The sequence below is a fragment of the Eublepharis macularius genome, chromosome 5 (assembly GCF_028583425.1).
Source record: "Eublepharis macularius isolate TG4126 chromosome 5, MPM_Emac_v1.0, whole genome shotgun sequence".
NCBI lineage: Eukaryota > Metazoa > Chordata > Lepidosauria > Squamata > Eublepharidae > Eublepharis > Eublepharis macularius.
The window spans coordinates 125602746-125623366 of record NC_072794.1 but is presented as its reverse complement, the minus strand read 5'-3'; the positions used below and the strand labels follow the sequence as shown (position 1 = coordinate 125623366).

Below are 20621 nucleotides of genomic sequence, written 5' to 3'. Positions count from 1 at the left end.
AATGATGCAGGAACATCGAGTTGACCTTTACTTTATTGTGCCATAGGTATGCGTGCCATCCAAATATTTTTTTATATCCCTCTAGGGCTAGTAATTTCTTGTTCTTTAATGTCATCCACTCTTTCAGCCACACTAGGCAGATTGCATCGTGATAGAGTCTCAGGTTGGGCAGTTGCATTCCGCCTCTTTCCTTTGCATCTTGTAAAACTTTCATTTTCACTCGAGGCTTCTTGCCTGCCCATACAAAATCTGATAGTTTCCTCTGCCATTTTTCAAATTGTTTAGAGTCTCTGATGATTAGTATTGTCTGTAGCAAAAACATAACTCTTGGTGACACATTCATCTTAACTGCTGCAATCCTACCCAACCATGACAGATTCAGTCTATTCCATTTAATCAAGTCTCTCTCTATCTGAATCCATAGTTTTTCATAGTTGTTTTTAAATAAGTCTATATTCTTTGCAGTCAGTTCAATTCCCAAATATTTCACCTTGCTTGTTACTTCACAGTCCGTTATTTCCGTTAACAATTGTTGTTTCTGCTTAGTCATGTTTTTACATAATATCTTTGACTTCTTTTTATTAATATAGAAACCTGCCAAGTCTCCAAACTCCTTAATCTTATCAATCACTTTTGGCATGTTCTCCAGTGGGTCCTCTACGATTAACATTATATCATCCGCAAATGCTCTGACCTTGTATGAATAGTCCTTAATTTTTATTCCTCGAATTTCCTCGTCTTGTCTTATTTGTATCATCAGGATCTCCAATACTAAAATGAACAACAGTGGAGACAACGGGCAACCTTGTCTTGTTCCTTTACTAATAGTCAATTTCTTAGTCAGTTCATCATTCACCACAATTGCTGCAGTCTGGTCTCTGTAAATTTCCTTGATTGCTCTGATGAATCTTTCTCCCAGTTGTAGCTTTTCCATAGTGGCAAACATAAAATCCCAATTTAAATTGTCAAACGCCTTTTCAGCATCAACAAAGAAGAAACCAACCTCTTTGTCACAACGCTTATCATAATATTCAATAGCATTAATCACTGTCCTTAAATTGTCTCTAATTTGTCTGTCTGGCAAAAAGCCTGCTTGTTCCTCCTCTATGGTTTCCGAGAGCCACCCCTTCAGTCTCTCCGCCAGTATCTTCGCAAAGATTTTATAGTCATTGTTAAGTAACGATATCGGTCTGTAATTTTTCACATTAGTCAAGTCTTGGCCCTCTTTTGGGATCAATGATATGTTCACTTCACTCCAGGTATCTGGAATCCTTTGATCCCTTAAAACTCCATTAATCACCTCTTTTAGGAATGGTGCCAGTTCATTGGCCATTGTCTTATAAAATTTGGCCGTAAGTCCATCTGGCCCTGGCGCCTTTCCTAGATTTGCAGATTGTATTGCCTTACTTATTTCCTCGTCTGTTACTTCACCGTTCAGTTTATTTCTCCAAGCTTCCGAGATTTCTGGAAGTTTCATTTTCTCCAAGTATAACGCTATTGATTCTTTCTTTACTTCTTTCTTATTGTACAGCTTAGCGTAGAATTTATAAAAGGCTCTACTAATGGTAGTCTGTTCCAAATACATTTTGTTGTCTTCACAAATTTTGTTTATTATTTTCTTTTCCTTTCTCTTCTTCAATTGCCATGCCAGGTATTTCCCAGGTTTATTTGCACCTTCGAATGCTTTCTGATTCAGTCTTTTAAGGTTCCACTCCAATTCTTTGTTACTCATTGCTGTCAGCTGTTCTTGAAGTATTTTAATTTCCTGAAATAATTTCTTTTTCCCTGGTCTCTTTTTTAGCTGTATTTCTTTGGCTTTTATTTTCTCCTCAATCTCTTGTCTTTTTTCCTCTTTTTTCTTTCTTGCTCTGCCGTTTAAGTCCATTAGTATGCCCCTTATAACCGCCTTATAAGCATCCCAAACTTTGTCAGTTGGTACCTCTTTGTTCACATTATACTGTATGAAGAACTTTGTCTCTCTTCTCAATATCTCCATGTTCTCGCCTTCTTGTAGCAAGTCCTCATTTATTCTCCATGCTTTCCTTTTTCTCCTTTTCCCTAATTTCCACATAATTGGGTTGTGATCTGAGCCTATCATCGGCATTATTTCTACCTCCTTAGTCCATAACGCTAAGTCTTTTGAGGCCCAAATCATGTCAATTCTTGATAATGTAGAGTGCCTTGCAGAATAAAAAGTAAACTGTCTATCATCATTACAGACTTAAGCCCTGTATAAAGAGTCTGAAAAATACTTCTGCTCTGGATCATTGCCCACACACTTTAAAAGGCAGTATTATTCTCCATCACCCCAAGCAATTCTATACACTTACCTGCGCCATGTCATCTAAACAGTTGAAAATGTATTTCCGAGCCTCCTTTGATTTTATTCCCGTCTCCAACTCATGTTCTTCTGGAGTCTATCAAACAAAATACAGATTACAAGCTGATGGAACAGGGTTTTAACATTTTACCACAATAAAAGTAATGTAAAGACAACAAGCAATCTGCAATTTACAAGTGGAATACGCTGTGAAGCAGAAATGATAGGCCATCATAACCCTGCTACCTAAGCTTGTGAAAAATGACCCGATGCCAAATTAATGTTCCCGATAACAGAATGCCAACCAACTTCAGAAAAGTTATCAGGTATTTCACAAAGCAGCATTAAGGCAAACCTCAAAGAGTTTCTGAAGTGGCAGAAGATGAAGTCGGTAGCAAATAATAACTAGCTTTATATATATCTGCAAAGAGAGATTATTTTTGTCAAACTATGTTTTGATGGCCTTGACTCTTCTGAGATGATAAAAATTAATTCTTCTTCATTTTTGTTGGTGACATTAAAAAATTCTTTCAGCTGTAGATGGGTTTTTAAATCCCCAAAAATAATTGGTTACTAAAAGGCAGAATATTCCAGCTCAGAATAATGGAATAAGACTCCAGTTCTATTTTGTTGGTTTATGGAACTGGTGTCAAGATTTAGAGGGATGGATGAGGGTATTTCTATTGTTTTGCTAGAGGTGAAATTTTGAACCGGCACAAGACAAACCAGAGCAAAAACATTTGTCAAGAATGTTTTCATTTATCAAGAATAGAAGTTAGAGGTTTGAAGAGAATCAGATATCACTGTAGTTCCAACCATAAATGATGCCAACTAGTGACCTGCCAGCTTCTCAAGTGCGGTTGCAAAGCAGAAACTTAAAAGAATTGATGGAAGGGCAGCTTACAAAAGCCTTGCAATCTTTACCTCATGATTTAACACATGCAACAATGGGGGAGTTTTTCTTAAGTGAGCTATAAGTGCTGCTGTCAAGCAATACAAAAAGAGAAACCTTTAGTCTCCACAGTGGGTATCCCAAGTTTGGATCTCTGTTAAAAAACCTGCTTGTTTTCGTTCCTGCACTCAGAAGATACTCTGCTGGAAGGCCTTGAGTTTGTGAAATATAGCGAATCTGCAACAGAAAAGAGATTTTTGATGAGATCAACAAACATGCAATAGTTAAATATGCTTCAGAAAAGAAAATATGTAGGGGGGGGGAGGTGACAACAGACAACAACAGACAATATTCACATAATAAATTTCAGCTCTGAAGCAATGAAACTTTCCTACTTTACAAAACTATTATTTTTGTTCTTAAATACATTTTTTTCAGCAATGACAGTTACACTCTCAGTCACAAGTATGTAAGTTCTATATTTGCCAGTCGAATTCCCAGTCCACTGAAAATGCTGTACCAATGAGACTTAAGCTATTTTTATGACTATTTTCATACTCCTCAAAAAACAGCCTCTGGTTTCAAAGAATTTTCAGGAGGGAGCCTCAAAGCATGTGAAAATGCCCAGAGAGCATCCCTCTCAAGGCAAATTGGATGACGCTCTCTCTCCTACCATGAAGCACTGAAACTGCTGCTTCAGTCATCCAATGAAATAAGCTGTTCCCTATGAAAAATGCTACAGCTGAATTCCACCACAACCAGACGTAGGGCAAGATTTCTGCTTTGTGGGTAGGTTTGGGATATTTCCTGACCAGAGGCCTTCAAGTCAGTGTCAGTGCCATAAGTATGGTGAGATCTCACCAAGCCTAAGGCCATCATATTCACTAATTCACTAATCTTACTTGTCACATTTAGGCTTAATGGGTGCCTCAAGGGGCTTGGACACTCATTACCTAGTCTGTCTTCCCCTTCTTCCAACTAGGACTGCCTCACCCCCTGCAGCCCTGCCACACCATGACCCAGCTGCCTTTAAGCTCAGTTGGGCCAGCAGCAGCACAGGCTTATGCACAGCTCTTGTGGACTTCTTCCCTCACATTGTCACTCAGCATCAGTCACTTAAAGTATCCCAGCACTGTTATCTTTTAAAGGTTTGGCTGCCCCACTGCAGTAAGGGTACCTAAAGCACTTCTGGGTTCTAGAAAATTTTATATACTGTATCACTTTCATGTGCATCAAACATGCTGAAAAAGTTCAGGTGTAACATTAAACCATGGTCTGGCACTACATAAACAAGCTATGTGTTTGCTTACTCCCTCCCCTACAAAAACAAGGAGGAAACCACTCAAAATATGACCAAAATAGGTGAATACACATGAGTAAGGTACAATAGCAAATGAACAAATACACAGCACAGTCAAATAAAATATATTGGAGTACACAACTCTCAACACAATCCACAAAATCAAGAAGTTAAATCAAAGAATCATGCACCACAAATCATTCAAAGTGCAGTACAACTATGCAAATCACACACAATTCACAGTGTAACAAAAAGGAAGACATCCCACAGGTAAGTTCCCAATTAAAGGATGGAACAGTCCAATAACAATAGTAATCGTCTCAAATTTCTTCCAGGTGGAGCTGGTGAAGGTGGGATTCTGATAGCAGAGCCCACGATGCCCTACACGCAGCACCGGCTTGGATCTGCTGTTTCGTATCAACAACCTCTTCAGGGGCGAGTTACTTCCACCACACAATAAATATTCATAAACAGTATTCAATGCCATCCACTAAAGTCAATCTCTCAATTTGGCGTGAGGATGCCAAATGTAACTATTCTTGACTATTTAGAGATTGACTGCAGTGGATGGCACTGAATACTATTTATGAATATACTATTTATGAATATAAATAGTATAACTTCGCCCCTGAAGAGGTTGTTGATACGAAACAGCAGATCCAAGCCGGCGCTGCGTGTAGGGCGTCGTGGGCTCTGCTATCAGAATCCCACCTTTGTGGTGCATGATTCTTTGATTTAACTTCTTGATTTTGTGGATTGTGTTGAGAGTTGTGTACTCCAATATATTTATTTGACTGTGTTGTGTATTTGTTCATTTGCTATTGTACCCAACTCGTGTGTATTCCCTTCCCTGAGCAATCAAACTAACTTTTAATCTGCAGCAAATCATAGTTTGTTGTTACATTTGAAATGTCATGTGCCTCCCATCAAAACCAGAACTGTAAACCCCAAATAATAGCTTGAAATCACTATTTTCAGGATAAGCACAAACTACAGTCTGTAGTTTGGATGTAATGACAAAACCCAGCTTGTGCTAAAGCAGAAGTCATTGATCCTAAGTGTATGATGAAACGCAGGGGCAGAGGGGTTATTCACATAGCACAAAACCATGGTTTGGCATTATATTTGTTCATTTGTACCATCCCCCAATATGCATCAAGATTTTAACAAAAAATGCAGAAATGACAGTATCCACATACCTGATCATATTCTGAAGCTCCTGGATACAAAGGCCAACCAAGAAACAGCTCAGCTATCACACAGCCCAGTGACCACATATCAATAGCTTCACAAAATGGCAAACCCAAAATGATTTCAGGAGCTCTACAAAACAGAAAGAATGCAACATTTCATTTGTTTATTATTCAATGAGTGCTGCAGCCTTGAATTAGCTAAGATTTTCATAACTTCCACTGTCCAGTGTAAATTATAGGTTTTCAGATTTACCACTTTAAGAGTTTTTTTATAATAAATTAGCACTTTTCTCCAAGAAAAAATACATAAAACTTAAAGCAAATCCATTTTACTGCTTTAGCATTATTCCAGAGTATCTCCTTATTTTAAGAAATGTGCATTGTTTCTATAACACCAGTCATCCATTCACTGAAGCAGTTCAGCTACACAACATATGTAGTCTAATCCTAATCCTGTTTACAAGGAATTAAGGCCTACTCAAACATTAGTTTGCACAGTTTGGCACTGCAACTTTAGCCCGCCCTGGTACTTTCTTGGGAATAAATATTACTGGGTTTACTGGGAACTGCTTCTACACAAAATCAATAGAACTGAATAGTAATGGTGCAATCCTAGAGTTACACACTTCTAAAATCATGGAGTTCAATGGATGTGGAAGGGTGAAATTCTATTTAGGACTGCCTTGTTCGGCTGCAACCTAACAATACTCCCCTGGACTTCACTGAATAAAATGGAACTTACTCCTGAATAGACTTGCCCCCTTAACAATTCTAACCATATATACTCAGAAATAAATCACACTGAGTTCAATAAAGTGTGCTTAGATCAGGGCTTGACAAATTCCAGGTGTCAGGTCATCACCATGGAACCAATAATTTTCATTGTGGTGCTCAGTATTTTCAGCAATATTTTTATTGCAGTATATCTCAGCAATTCTCAATAGACATACAAACCAGACTTCCCACTGGTGAAAAAGGAAGGAGAAGTTCTCTTTGACAACCAAAAGAGCTACATTTGGAATAATGGGACCTGAATGGACAAAATCCATATGGAATAGGGGCTGTAACAAAAAAGGGAACTGGCAGACACTGAAAAAAAAAGCTGGGTGGAGCCAGTCCAGTTTATCATTTTGCATCAGAATACTTTGTTGTACGACATAAATGACCGTGCATTTTTGCTTTTTTGTACGTAAATGAATGTTGATGGATGAAATCATTTCTTTACGTTGATTTCTATACTGGCTCTAATATTCAATAAAATGGAGATTTTAAAATCAGTTAAGAGAATGCGCAATTAGGGAGAAGTTGGGGTAATGACAACAACCAGGATTACTTCTGTATTTATTAATTCATCTACTGCAACACTTTTGTTATAGCTTTAATAAAATTACAAGAAACTGCAAAGAGGTTAGGATTAGGTTTTGTATAGCAATCAGGAGAAAATTTAGCTATTAAAACACAAAACTGTGAAGGCTGAAAAATGAGATTGGCTCCTAGAGCCTTTGTCAAAACTTGATTTAGACAGCCGGGCTTAGACTGCCATCTTAGCAATCCTAAACAGTTCTACTCAGAAGAAAGTCTAATTTTACTCAATGAGGCTTACTCATAGGAAAGTGTTCTTAGGACTGCAGTATTAGTCGTTAAATCATTATGGTAAAAATCTTTTTACCAGCCTGCAGACAATTTGCTACAGTATTTGGCAACTTAAAGAGTGCAATGCTTAAGAGAGTTATAAAAATGGCCAAGCTAACAAACAGCAACACAAAATTGACAGACCTGTTGGATCATTATTAGTGATCCCAACAAATCAGAATGTGGAATGGAAACATGGCTACAGAGGTAGACTACAGCGCACACCCCCCTGCAGCTTCCCTTCCATCTTTCTTTACCCATTTCCCCTGCTTTTTCCACCCAAGGTAACTTCACCTGTATCCATTGCCTCATCTGCACCAGTTGCCTATTTCTTCTCTTGCCGTGTATCACATTTAGATAGCCCGTTAGTTAAATGCATAGTACATATCTTAGCTGTAATTCCAAACAGTGGCTATGCTAGAGCTAGTGTTAGAGTATTACATTAAGATCTGGGAGATTCTCGTTTGAATCCCCACTCTGTCCTGGGAGATGATTGGATGACCTTGAACCACTTCCTCATTGACTAGCCAAACTCACAGGTTCATTGCAAGGATAAAATGGATAACCACGTACACCCTGAGCTCTACTGAGAAACAGTAGGACAAAAACGCAGAAGATAATAATTATTCATTTCTGTTTTTCCAGTCTCTCTCTCAACTCTTGCTTCTAGGCTTGTTATGCTTTGCAATTGCTGCCTTGTTCCTTATTGCAAGAAGTGTTAGTAGCTAGACACAGGTCTGAGAGGAGGATGGAGATTAATTTAATTACTGCAGTTATCATAAAGGCACCAAGATCTTTCTGAAACAAGGAAAGCAGTGCTATTGCCCTATGCAGCTTCTAAGTGAAAGAGGTATTTGAGAGACAGGGTCACTCTCCTACATGAAAGCTTGCAGGTTCCCCAATACTGTGTTTACAGGAGTAGACAACTCTTAGCACACAAGCCAATCAGCAGCACGCACCCCCCCACACACACACACAAGCTTGATATCTATACTTCACTACGGCATTTAAGTACTTTAAATCCAGTTATAATACTTATGGGTATATAACATTTTTTTGTTTTTGTGTTAGGTTTTTTTAGTTGGTTGCATATTTCTTTGTCGCATCTCTAAGTTGCTTCCTCCTTTTAGTGTCAGTGTATCTTGCATGACATCTGCCAGAAGGCTTCTTGGGGGCAGTAAGAGGTGATAGCTGCGAGAGGTGTGAGGTGGAGTTGGACTGAGGGAGGGGTGGTGTGGTGGGCACTGCCGCTTCAGCAGGTTCATGTGACAGGTTCGAATTGAAATGGCCCCTAGAAAGGTTGTGCACCATCTCCCCATGAACATTTAAAAACTTAGTTGCCATGCTGACTTTTATATAAAATCCCTGTTCAGGAGTCTTGTACTGTATTTCTTCAACTGTTTGCAGTTTCCTTGATCTGATTTAGACCTCAGAACTCAGAGTTCCATAGCTGACCAATCAGAAAGAGGGGGGAGCAAGCAGGCAGGAGCCTGCCAGCCACACAGGAAATCCAGGCCTCATAGGGAGATTGGCATCCCCAGTGAACTTTGAGGGGAAGACTGGGAGGTGTATTTTACCTCAGGACACATTCAATGACACCCAATAGCAACTGCATACTGTTTAGTGTGTGTGGTGGGGAGGGGTGTGAGGACCAATCAGACCAAATATGCAAATGACCTCTGTGGGGGGTGGAATGTTGTAAGCCCCAATCAGTCCATTTATACAAATAATCTTGAAAGGTTGGCCCAATCAGGGAAGAGGTGCCAAACTGGCAGTGGATGGGGCACAAGCAGGAAGCAGCCTGCCAGCCACACAGGGAAGCTTTATCCCTTTGGGAAAACACATTTTACCTCTTTTAACCCCCTTAGGGGGCAAATTTCTTAGTGGGTGTTTACATCATGAAAGGAATGCTCTCCCCAAATGTCATGTTTCTAGGTCCAGGGGTTTGGGCTGGGCATTGACGAGTCAGTCAGGACACCTGTCTTCATATATGTAGACGGAGGAGGTTCCATATGCTGCCATAGTTATATGCCAATTCTTATTTCAATAAGCAACAAACTGAAACAGCAAAAAGATCAGAAATGGTACATAGGAGCAACAATACCATCTTTTCTGACTTGAATAATTTTGAACAACTGGCTTGTGACACACACTGAACTTATTTTGGCAGAGGAAATTATATTGAACATAATATAGGCCTACTACTAAGCTCTTCTCTTCCGCAGAAATGGCTAGGGCAGCTGCTTTTCAGCATGGTTTCTTCTGAACTGTCTTTTACAAACTGGGTAATCAGTAGGTTTGATACCAGCTAGCAGTCTGCCTAATGGTTTACTGATTGTATATCAAGGTTCTTCCTATGAATGCTTGCTGCTGCAAAATAAATTCTGATCTGATGCAGAAGAAAGCTACCTGAAGCTGTAGGTAGGACAAAAGGTTGTTTCGGATTCCACATAACTGCTATTCTGGGCAACTATGAACTCAAGATTCTGAAATTACTGCTTTGTTTTGACTGACACACATTCTTTACAGCCTCTTTTCTCCCACTCAGAAAGAAAAAATAGAAGAGACAGAAGTGCCACTATATGAATGTTTAGATAGCCAACATGAACTCATTTATTTGCAAGGTAATGAAACATGAGCTACTTTATTTCCCCACTGTGTCTTTTCTCCACCAACATTCTTAACTACTGGTTAATGACACTGTTTGGACCTTTCATGACAGAATGCAATAATAGACATTAAGAGGGAGCTTTTGAGAAGCTGAATTTATTTGAAAGAAGAATTATTATAATAATATTTAAAGGGTTTTAGCAAAATGTCTACCCACTCGTAGAAATATCTAAGTGGCAGCAGTGCTAAGTATCGTTAGCATCTGTGCAAACACACTTCTTGATCTTCTGCCACCACACATAATGACCTTATCCCTTTCCTTGGTACAATTGTTGGCTGGATTGACAGCTTACAAAAGCAGCCGTATTCTCCATTCTGTTTCTAAAAGGACACACCACGGACAAAATATCAAGCTTTGCACGCACGCACATGCGCACGCACACTCACAATTTTCTTCCTCCCCTCTCAGCTCTTTAATATATCTCATCTTCACAAACCTACTGGCAGGATGAGCTGGTTCATGTAGGTGGGGATTACTTTAAAAGACAAGAATACAACATCACTTTGAAGTAGTTAAAAAAGTCAGTTGCCTCAAAGATACCTCTGTGTATGCACAGTGCCATCAAGTCATACACAACTTATGGTGATCCCCCCACCATAGGGTTTTCTAGGCAACAGATGAACAGAGGTGATTTGTCATTGCCTGCTTCTGTGTAGCAACCCTGGACTTCCTTGGTGGTCTCCCATCCAAGTATTAGTGAGGGCTGGCCCTGCTTAGATTCCAATATGCAGTTAAAAAATATTATATAAACTTGTACAAATATAGTGTTACTACAGAATGATTCATTTGACAGTTATTTTAAATACTTCCTAAAGACTAGATATATCCTAACATTTGTACATGTAGAATAAGCATTAATCCTCCTTTTTAAATAATCTAATGTAGAAGAGCCGGGAATGCAGGCATCAAATATTTGCTAGCCTGTACTGAGTCCGACAAGGGAACAAGTTCCAAAACGCTCCTAGTTATACTTGACCAATACTCTAGCAATCAAGGAAAGTATTGCATTGCATTTGTGACTTTCTTAAAGTTGGGCTGTATTCAGCCATCAAGCACAAACTGGAGAAGGAGCTTGGTTTACTTGCTGGGTCATACCCATCTTTACACAACTTGAGCACAGAGACTAAAGCCTTCCTTCTTTCTGAATCCTTCAGTTAAAACATAGTTCATTATTATGTGTGAATTTGAGAGCGTTAACCAAAACGGAGCTTGTTTCTTGCCCACTTACTGGGATTCTGACCTATGTTTAAATTAGAATGGTTTAAAAGCCCAATTAGCAAGCAAGAAGCTTGCTTCTAATTGTTGAAGTACCCGAATTCAGCCACAAGTTGTGGGCAGGCCTCCTAAATGAGAAATCTTTAATCCGCACTGCACAGAGAGGAGGTGAGAAAACAGAATGAGGACAGGAATCTGAGAATAAACCAAGCTCACCATCACAAAAGCTAATTTGTTCAAAATGTCTGAATGCAGCAACAACATTCAGAGCCAAATAAACAATGTTTTTACTGAAGCAGGCTGACTCCTGTTCTGTCATTTAATGTGAGGTCCCTCTTTTTTAGAGTTCTTTAACTGCTTCAGTTTCATCTCTAAAAACAACAAGCAGGCTTTTCACTTTGAACATGTGATTGTACAGAAAAAGAAAAGAATATCCAGTTTTGTTTTTAGACATCCACTGCATGTATATTATACCTTACTGCAGTTATTGACAAGGACTTTCCTCGTACAGGGTAAGTAACCCCCCCAGTGAACATCTAATTAGCAAAACTAATTTTCATCTAAAGCCTGGCCAAACATCAAGCCCAACAATACCACCAATTAGGGGTGTGCAATTCGGGTTTACGATTCTGGATAAATACCCAAATCAGACCCAATTTGTAAAGATTCAGAATTTCTGAATCTGGCCCAGCATGCCAGACGCAATTTGGAGATGCCACATCAAAGCTTCTCAAAGCAATCTGGGTTGCTTCTGGGCTTTCAAACCCCGGCTGGCTCCACTTGACCTGCGGAGGATCCCCGCGGGCCAGCTGGCATTTAAAGGGCCCTTTATGGCCTTCAGCTGGCCCACAGGGGAGGGGGCTCTCCCCGCAGACCAGCTGGCATTGAAAGGGCCCTTTCCCTGAGACTTGTGCAGCATGGAAAGGGCCCTTTCTGGCCTTCAGCCGGCCCATGGGGGAGAACCTCCTCCTCTCCCTCCCATCAGGTGAAAAAAGCAGTGGGGTGGGAAGTTTCGGTATGCTCAGAATCTTTATGGAGCATACTGAAGCAAGGCAATAAGCAATTTCTGAAGTGGCTTGTCGTTTCGGAAATTGTTTATTTCCAATTCTTTTCCCCACTTTGGAAATTCGGAAGCAGGAAAACCGAATCTTCCTGTCCCTGCATACCCCTACCACCAATTCAAGAGACATATACCAAAAATAGAGATACGAAAGTATGAGGGGAAAATTGGGCAAAACTTAATATTTTTGGAAGCCTTTTTTCAAATTTTCTGATGGAAAAATTGGAAAGTTTGGGGGAAGACTGAAAAAAATTCTTTTGGAATGAGTGAAATACTTCTTAGTATGAGATTTTTCTCACTCCGAATATATAGCATGAAAAAGTCCGAAGACTTGTTTTCAACAGAAAAAATTAGGAAAATGATGGGAAAATATTTTCTTCTTGAAAGGAGTGAAATCCTTTTTAAGGCCAAGCTTTATTCAAAATGTGTAATAAGAATTTTTTAAATAATAATACCTATGTATACCATGGACATAGACATAAATATGTAAAAATGTTGTATATCTTCAGCCTCTATTTTTCTTATCTCTCAGAGAGTAAAAGTTAAGATGCATGAGCTGTGTGCGCAGTAGCTCGCAACTTATCTCAAACACTGGGTTTATCTGCAATTTTTGTTATAGAAAGCCAAGACATTTATACTTCCAAATTCCACAAATATGCCAAATCATACAGTCCCATATGCAAACTAAATGATAAATTACGCACTTTGTTAATTCAGTAAAAAAATTCAGGTTGGATAAGTATGTTAGTATTGCATATATTTTAAGACACCCCCCCCCAAAATTCCAGTTTTCTTTCCAAAAGAAGGGGGGAAATTCCTCCCATGGGTTCAAAATTTCAACCACTCCTGGCTGCCTCCACAGCAAGTTGCATTTAGGGTCCTTTCAGAAGAAAAATGGCAGGAGACATTTTGCCACTATCAGTTCTGTGGAGATTGAAAGATACTTCCATGTTAAACTACCAGACGATCCTATTTTTCTGCTAAGGACCATTAATCTTTAAGGCAAGAGGGAAACTGCCAAAGAGATAGCTTCATACAGCACATGGAAAATTAGATGGTGAAACAGGATGTAGGCATTTCGTTTCCAGGGTTTAACAGTGCAATACTGTGTACACTTTCCTGTGAGTAACCCCAATGAACAGACCCTCATAGGATTCTGAGTAGATCCTACTTAGGTTGGCACTGTTAATATACTGGGCTTTTCCTGGCACATATCAACAATGCTGATTATGATTTACAGTGTGATTACATCAGTATTTCCATCTGCCAACATCTTTTACACTGCTACAAAACACAGCAGAAAACTCACAATGCATTAAAATGTGGAATTGTGAAAGACAGCCGATACACTGAAGTGACAGGATAAGAACATTCTCCAATAAAAACTGGTAAAGTTTATTCAGTATTGAAATTGATTCACAGATGCTCACGTTTAATGTAAAACTTTTCAATTCAACGATTTAGCTTGTGATTATTGCTTCAGTTATCTGCATGGTGTTGGCTCTATTTTGTACCTAAATGATGGAGGAAACATTTCGTACAGGGAATTTTAGGAATAGCATATCTTACATTACAATACAAGCTAGGCCCAAGCTGTAACTTACAGCAACATTACAAATCAATTGTTAGATTACCAGTAATACCAATTCATTGTGAATACCTTGCTCTTTCCCCACTAAGAAGAGCAAGGCATAGCTCTACTCCTGGCCCCCTTGCAAGGAACTAAAGTAACTGTTTCCACTCTGCAAAAACAAAAGGACTGTCTGAGGTGTTTGTGTGCAGCCCACAAACAAAAATTGCTGAAGTGAATGTACACACAACTAATCTTCTAAAAATGAAAAAGCACGTTCCCTGTGAGCCAGCTGCACTATGAACAGGGGAGGCTTGCTGTCATATAAGAGTCTTAGCTAGATAATCTAGCTATCCATTACATCAGGGCTTGACAAATCCCATCCACCAGGTCCCCATGACACCCAGAAAAATCACTGTGGAGACTTGTATTTTCAGCAATTCTCAGTGAGACTACAAAAGGTTTGATCCAATCAGTTTTAACACTGGTGAAAAAGGAGAGGAAAGGATTCCCTTTGACTACCAAAAGGGCTATGTTTAGAATTATGGGACCTGCATGGACAAAAGCCATGAAGAGTGGATGCTGTAATAAGGGGAGAAATTCACCAAGACTGAACAAAAAAACTGGCTGGCTCCAAACAAAAGTTTATCATTCCACATCAGAATGCTTTGCACCAGGCCGAGAGTGTAAGACTAGTCCAAGGGGAATCCCTGAACCATGGACATGTGGGGATTTAAACCCAAGTTTACCTTGTTCTATCTATAACACTTTAACCACTATAGCACACTAGTGCTAGTTTAATGTCTAAGTGTGAACTAAGGACACTTTCCCTGTAGAATATAGTAAGTTTGCATCAATCAGATGTCTGAACATCCATTTCAGTTGCCTGGTTTTTGCTTTCAAAGCATTAATCTTTTCTAAAGTGTTTCAAAGATGGGAACATTCTCATCAAAATAGAAAATACTGAACTATAGACAGAAAACAGAGAGAAGGAAAAAACTGAAGGCAACCAACATGACTTCAGAGAAACGAACCTGGGTATGAATTAGCATAAGGTGCATGACATGCAAAAGCTGCAGTTGAAGACATGAAACTGATACTTACCTGTAATAGCGTGACTGCAAATAAGTGGAACACACAGCTTTTGACACATGACTAGCAGAGCCAAAATCGATAACCTTCACCCTGTATGGCTGGCGTACAGGATCAACCAACATGATGTTTTCAGGCTTCAGGTCAGCATGTATTAGACCCAGGCTTTTCAGCTTCATCAAGGCTGTTGCCACTTGTTGCAAAATGGGCCGAATGTATTTCAGAGGCAGAGGGCTGAACTTATTTTGTTTTAAGAAGTCATACAAGTTTTGTTCCAGCATCTCAAACACCAGGCATGTATGGTTTTTATGTTGAAAACACTCGTATGAGCGGACAAAGTTATATTCATCAGCATTCTCACTGCTAAGCCGAGAGAGGATACTCACTTCTATCTGCCCCTGTCTGGCATAGGAAGGATGGTTTTTCAGGATTTTGATAGCTACTATCTCTTTAGTGCTGCGCTTCCAGCATTTTGCCACCTGTCCAAAGGTCCCTCGGCCCAAGAACTCTAAAACTTCATAACTATTTGTCATGGAACAAAGGATTTCATGCTGAACCAGCTGGTAATCCCCTTCACCACTGGAACTGCTGCTTTTCGTTGTCACAGTGGTGGTCGTGGCCGCAGCACCCACCGCAGGTCTGTTTTGCAGCATGAGAGGTGGATGTTCCTCGATGATTTGCACGCTACCGTTGCTATCAACTTCTTCACTTTTCCTTTTTAATCCACATTTTTGATACGGTTCAAGCAAAGAAACGTTGCCCCTGTGTGTTAGGGCCTGGCTGTTTTGGAAAGATGTTGTTCCACCGCTGCCTGTGCTGTCTGCTGCTGTGACCACAATGTGCTCAACTGAAGGAGCAGGGATAAGGAGACTCTGGTCATAAGCAGGGATGCTGAAGTTTGCTACCTGATGAGAGGAGCTTGCTGGCCCTTGAGCACCTGGGAGATTTTTGCTGTGACTGTAATACTCGTCACTGTTGCTCGGTCCTGACACATCCCAGCTAGAGGGCTCCACTTTCAGTTTCTTGGCACTGCAAAAGGCACTCGAAGATACTGATGGAGGAGAAAACACCTGCAGCTGTGAGGCCATACCTGAAGAGAAGAGAAAAGCAGATCAACAATTCAGCAACAGTGCAACACACTGACACCATACTTAGCAGACAGCTACAACTGACACCATACTTAGCAGCTCTCTTTTGTACCAACTGACCAGTAAAAGCAAGTCCTGAAGCTAATTTCCCATAACTCATGGTTGTAAGTGCAGCAAGAAGACAAGAGGCACTTACATCTCTAACAGCTTGCCAACATCTACACTCCAGAACAACGGATGCTACACTCCAAGCATTATACTGCACAGTTTCCAAGGTCAGTATAGCAATACCATGTTCTCATATACTCTCACTGGAGGACACACACAAACAACAAATGGACAGATGAAGCATGACGTATGGTTGACAATTACAGATCTACTTATTGTTGTAGGGAAGAGGAAATGCACACAACTTTCCTTTTAGATATGGCTCGTGAACAGTGGGAAGAAAGAAAATGCTACTTTACCTTATTCCGTGTACTGGGCACACTAATATATTGTGAAAAGGCTATCAATACTACATTTAAGCCAAACACTGTCAACTTCAGTTAGATGTAGTTCATGGTCCAGGGGCTAATGTTGTCTGACAGGAGAGTTTATTTTTACTGACCTGTTGACAGTACTTCTATCAAAAACTCCAGACTTCTGAATTCTTTCTATCCCAACACTGCCCTCAAAGTAGTTTACAAACAATAGGACACACAAAATATTTTTCACAGAGGCTGATGACAAGCTTCTGCTTACAGCATCACTGGCACTGCCCAATAATGCTACAGCTTCATTTACTCAGTATAAAGAATGGAAATGGATAGAACTGTGGAAAGCACATTATCTTACTAGAAACCAATGTCTGATTAAAGAGGCAAGATGGTAACAAACTGACATACTAAAACTTGCTCTCAAGACTAACAGAACTTGCTGATGACACCACAACATGTGATGAAAGAAGGAATGTTTCTGCAAATGTTGCACCTTTGTAAGATTCCCAAAACCTCATTTTACCTAGTATTAATGGGTACAATCCAGATAAAGTTAGGCACACTTTGAACAGCCAATTGCATACATAAGCTTTTCTGGACTGTGTGTCCTGAAAACATGGTTTGTATAGCATATGGCACACAAAGACACACACACAATCCTTTAAAGTGAATGTTTCCCTAATGCATTAACATTAGTTAAAGGTTCCTTAAAACCTTTCAGGATATGACTGAAACTCAAGACAGCCAGGAAACGAGAAAGTCTGTTACAGAATGAAGTGTGCTTGATCCAACAGCAACAGTTTCAAAATCCTGCACACAACTGACAACAGCAGTGAGAAACATATTGCAAAATAGGAAGCTGCTTATTGCTGAAAAAAATGAACTTCCTACACACTTGTAGTTCAGGGTTCAGTTGGCTAACCTAATATCAACATCCCACCAAGAATGCCAACCCTTGTTTTTACAACTTGTCAGATCTAACATTTGATTAGTGCTCAAACAAGGGCTCTTTCTATATGCTGTATTTCTTCCCAGTTCAAACAGGACACTAGCATGTCTAATCTACTATTAATCCATTTGTTCAAGCTGCCTCGATAGTCTGAGCTTAAAATGACAACATCTAGGGGACTGTATCAATAGCTTCACACCACCCATAACCACTGGATGCAAGCCTTTCATCTCTTAACAAAACTCAAAGGTAGTTAAGCCAGCTGAATGTTTAAAAAACTCTTAAAGATACTTGCAATAGAACTACTCTCTTCTATAAACCAAGCAAAAACCAGATAGCGATGTCTCATCGTTAATACTGATTCAACGCCAGTTTAAAGCAGCAGGAGCAAGTTTTCTCAGTGATGTTGGCAAAGGGTCATGTATTTAATATCCTTTCCAAAAGTTTTCTCCAACTTTATGCTTAAGATACTAAAAACCAGTAGTAAAAGGGGGGGGGGAATTACGGCTGTAAGAGCTGTTACCTGAAAGTGAGAACATGAAGGGGCATCTGTCCCTAAGAATAAACACTGTACTAAAAACATGATATCAAGTTTCAAAGCACAGCCACTGAACAAGTTTCAGTAAAGCTCTTTTATCAGCATCCAGGAAATTGCCTTAACTCCCGCTTCATCTTGCATGCAAGCAAAGACGTCAGATGCCACATCATCAGCATTTATTCTTCATAAAACTGATTTAAGTACAAAATGATTTTAGTACACAGGAACAGATCAAATTATTTTCCTGCAACGCACTTTTCAAGCCATGACTACAACAATGCAAGTTCACACTAGCCCCTTAACTACTTCTAACGAATCTGCAGGTGTGATCTCAGCAGTGGCAGGTTCTGTATTTCCAGATGTAGTGACCTAGATAGCTTCAGAGCTAGTACAGCACAACCATGGCTGATTTCTGGAATGCCCAGTCACAACATTAACATGCAGAGCTGGCCACTACTGCTCACTGAATGCAAGGTTTTTGGTTTGATCCAGCAAGGTCCATAAGTATGCAGCATTAGTAAATACACATAACGTATGACTTGACAATGCAGACCTAAGCAATGTTACACTCTTCTACGCACACTGACTTCAATGAATTTAGAAGGGCGTAACTCTGCTTAGGACTGTACTGTTCGTTAAAACTACCCATTATGCTATAACAAGACAGGGAGACACGATCTGGGTAGTCTTTCATTAAATTTTCACCGCTGTCAAACTTTATGGCCTCATGCATATAATTCAGCCTTAATTCTCCCTCCCTCCTGCCCCCACAATCTGTGATACTGGCCTACATTACAGTGGTGTTGTTATAAAGCATACTGAAAATGTATGTCAAGCACTTTGAATACTGAAAGTTCTATATAAATACCAGGAATCATCACTGACACAGAGTGAGCAGGTCTCCTAGTATGTCCCACAAATTTGCTGAGGACCAACAGGAGCTTGATGAATTTCAGCTACATATTTATGATTAATCTTCTAGGTCTCACCCACCAGAATATGCTGTTTTTTAAAAAATATTCATTAATAAGGCCTTACCCTAATGATTTCAGGTGAGGATTTCAGGAATGAACAGAGTCCAGTTATTTATACAGTAGAAGGCAGCCTTAAGAATAATTACAGACTTTGGATTTAGTTTAGCAATAGACCAGCTGCTTTTTCTCGTGGCCTTCTGCTCACACAAATGGAGATCCTTGAGTTATTCTCTGGGCATAGTGGTAAGACATGCTTTTCAACAAAGGCATGACCATACTGAACATTTGCAGCAACAGAAGGCTACATTCATAAAATAAGAGTGCCTAATGTACAAAAAAATACTCAATTGCAAGCCAAGGGTTTACTTAAGGGCCTACCAAGAAATCCAACAGTAGTTCCAAGCATTTCCAGTCACCCTTTACTACAGTGTCGTATTACTTCCGAAAGATTACGTATTTCTAAAAATAACTAACGCTGAATGCCAGAAATGTCTTAAGTACACCAGTATTTTTAAAAAGAAAGTCTGGCACACTTCGACACAACTCTCTATTACGAGCACAAAAAACTGGCATTTGCAGTAAGGCAGGCTTCTGGAAAAACACATAAACACAGATTAACAAAGTTGGAACCTTTGAAGGAAGCCCCATAAGCCCGGGCTACTCACGACGCTCACCACAGCTACAGAGAAATGGGACTAGATAGTGGAAATCCTGTGGACTCCCAAAAATGGGGGGTGGGGGGACCAGACATGTTAAGTCGACTTTTTTAAAACTGAGGAAGGGGGGTGCGGAAGGCAAGAGCCGACAGGGTCACCTACTAGGAATTACTGGCTACCACTGGCGATGGCCACCCGCTCGCCCGCCCCTTCCCCACACAGGCCTCGCTCGCCGCGGAGCCTGATGGCGGCCACAGAGACCGAGACGACAGACCTGCTCAGCAGGGGCCGCAAAGCTCTGCCGGCCTGTCCCTCGCCAAGGGCGCCCTCCGGGGCGCAGGCCCCGCCCCGGTACTCACTCGCCGCCGTTGGGGGTGTCTCAGCCGCGGGCCGGACCGGGAGCTGCCTGCCGGTGGACTAGGGGGCGCATCCTAGCCCCGGTGCTCGGGGCCGGCCCGGGCGGGGGGGAGGAGGCCGCGGCCCTCACGGGCCGGCCAGCCCAGGGGCAGCCCCCAGGTCGCCCAGTTGCCGCTGCCGCCAGGCTTCGGCCCCGTCACCAGCCAGCCCGGCCCGGCCCCGCTTCTCTGCCAGCCGCCGCGCCCTCCGGGCCCCTCCGCTCAGCCCAGCCCAGCTGCTCCCGCTCCGTTCCGCGCCCCTCGACTGCGCCAGGCAGAGCCAGCCGAGCCTCGAAATCCAGTGACTCCTGGCGAGCGAGGCGAGACGGAGGCAGCCGAGCGCCGAAGCGCCGATTGGAGAAGGTCATGGACAGCGGAGCGGGCACGTGACCGAAAGCCGCGCGCTCACTCCGTGTGGTGAGCCTCTTAACGGCCGCTTGAGCGGAAACGAAGGGCAAGAGACTTTCCCGTGACGATACTGTTAGCGTTCCGCAAGGTAGCTTGCGTTAAGGCAAAGCACGTAGTGACAGCGCCTCCTCCTACAACTCAACCCGGATGGCTCCCCGGGTCGCGTGGCTAAAATGGCAGGCAGAGGCC

General features: G+C 41.1%; 1 protein-coding gene across 6 annotated transcripts in view; it reads right to left on the bottom strand.

Annotated features, from left to right (window-relative positions):
- Window positions 1-20192, bottom strand: part of HIPK1 (homeodomain interacting protein kinase 1) — a 51184-nt gene extending 30992 nt beyond the window's left edge. For 4 of the 6 annotated variants that reach the window (XM_054979115.1, XM_054979117.1, XM_054979118.1 and 1 more), the window contains exons 1-5: window positions 19989-20192; window positions 14958-16035; window positions 5712-5835; window positions 3330-3449; window positions 2331-2417 (exon numbers count right to left, since the gene is read on the bottom strand). In XM_054979115.1, coding sequence (XP_054835090.1) covers window positions 2331-2417; window positions 3330-3449; window positions 5712-5835; window positions 14958-16033 — 1407 coding nt within the window. In that variant the 5' untranslated portion in view covers window positions 16034-16035; window positions 19989-20192. Of the gene's footprint in view, window positions 1-2330; window positions 2418-3329; window positions 3450-5711; window positions 5836-13713; window positions 13763-14957; window positions 16036-19903 lie in introns of those variants that run through there. The other 2 variants (XM_054979116.1, XM_054979121.1) reach the window with 2 other exon arrangements.
- Window positions 20193-20621: the final 429 nt, after the last annotated feature.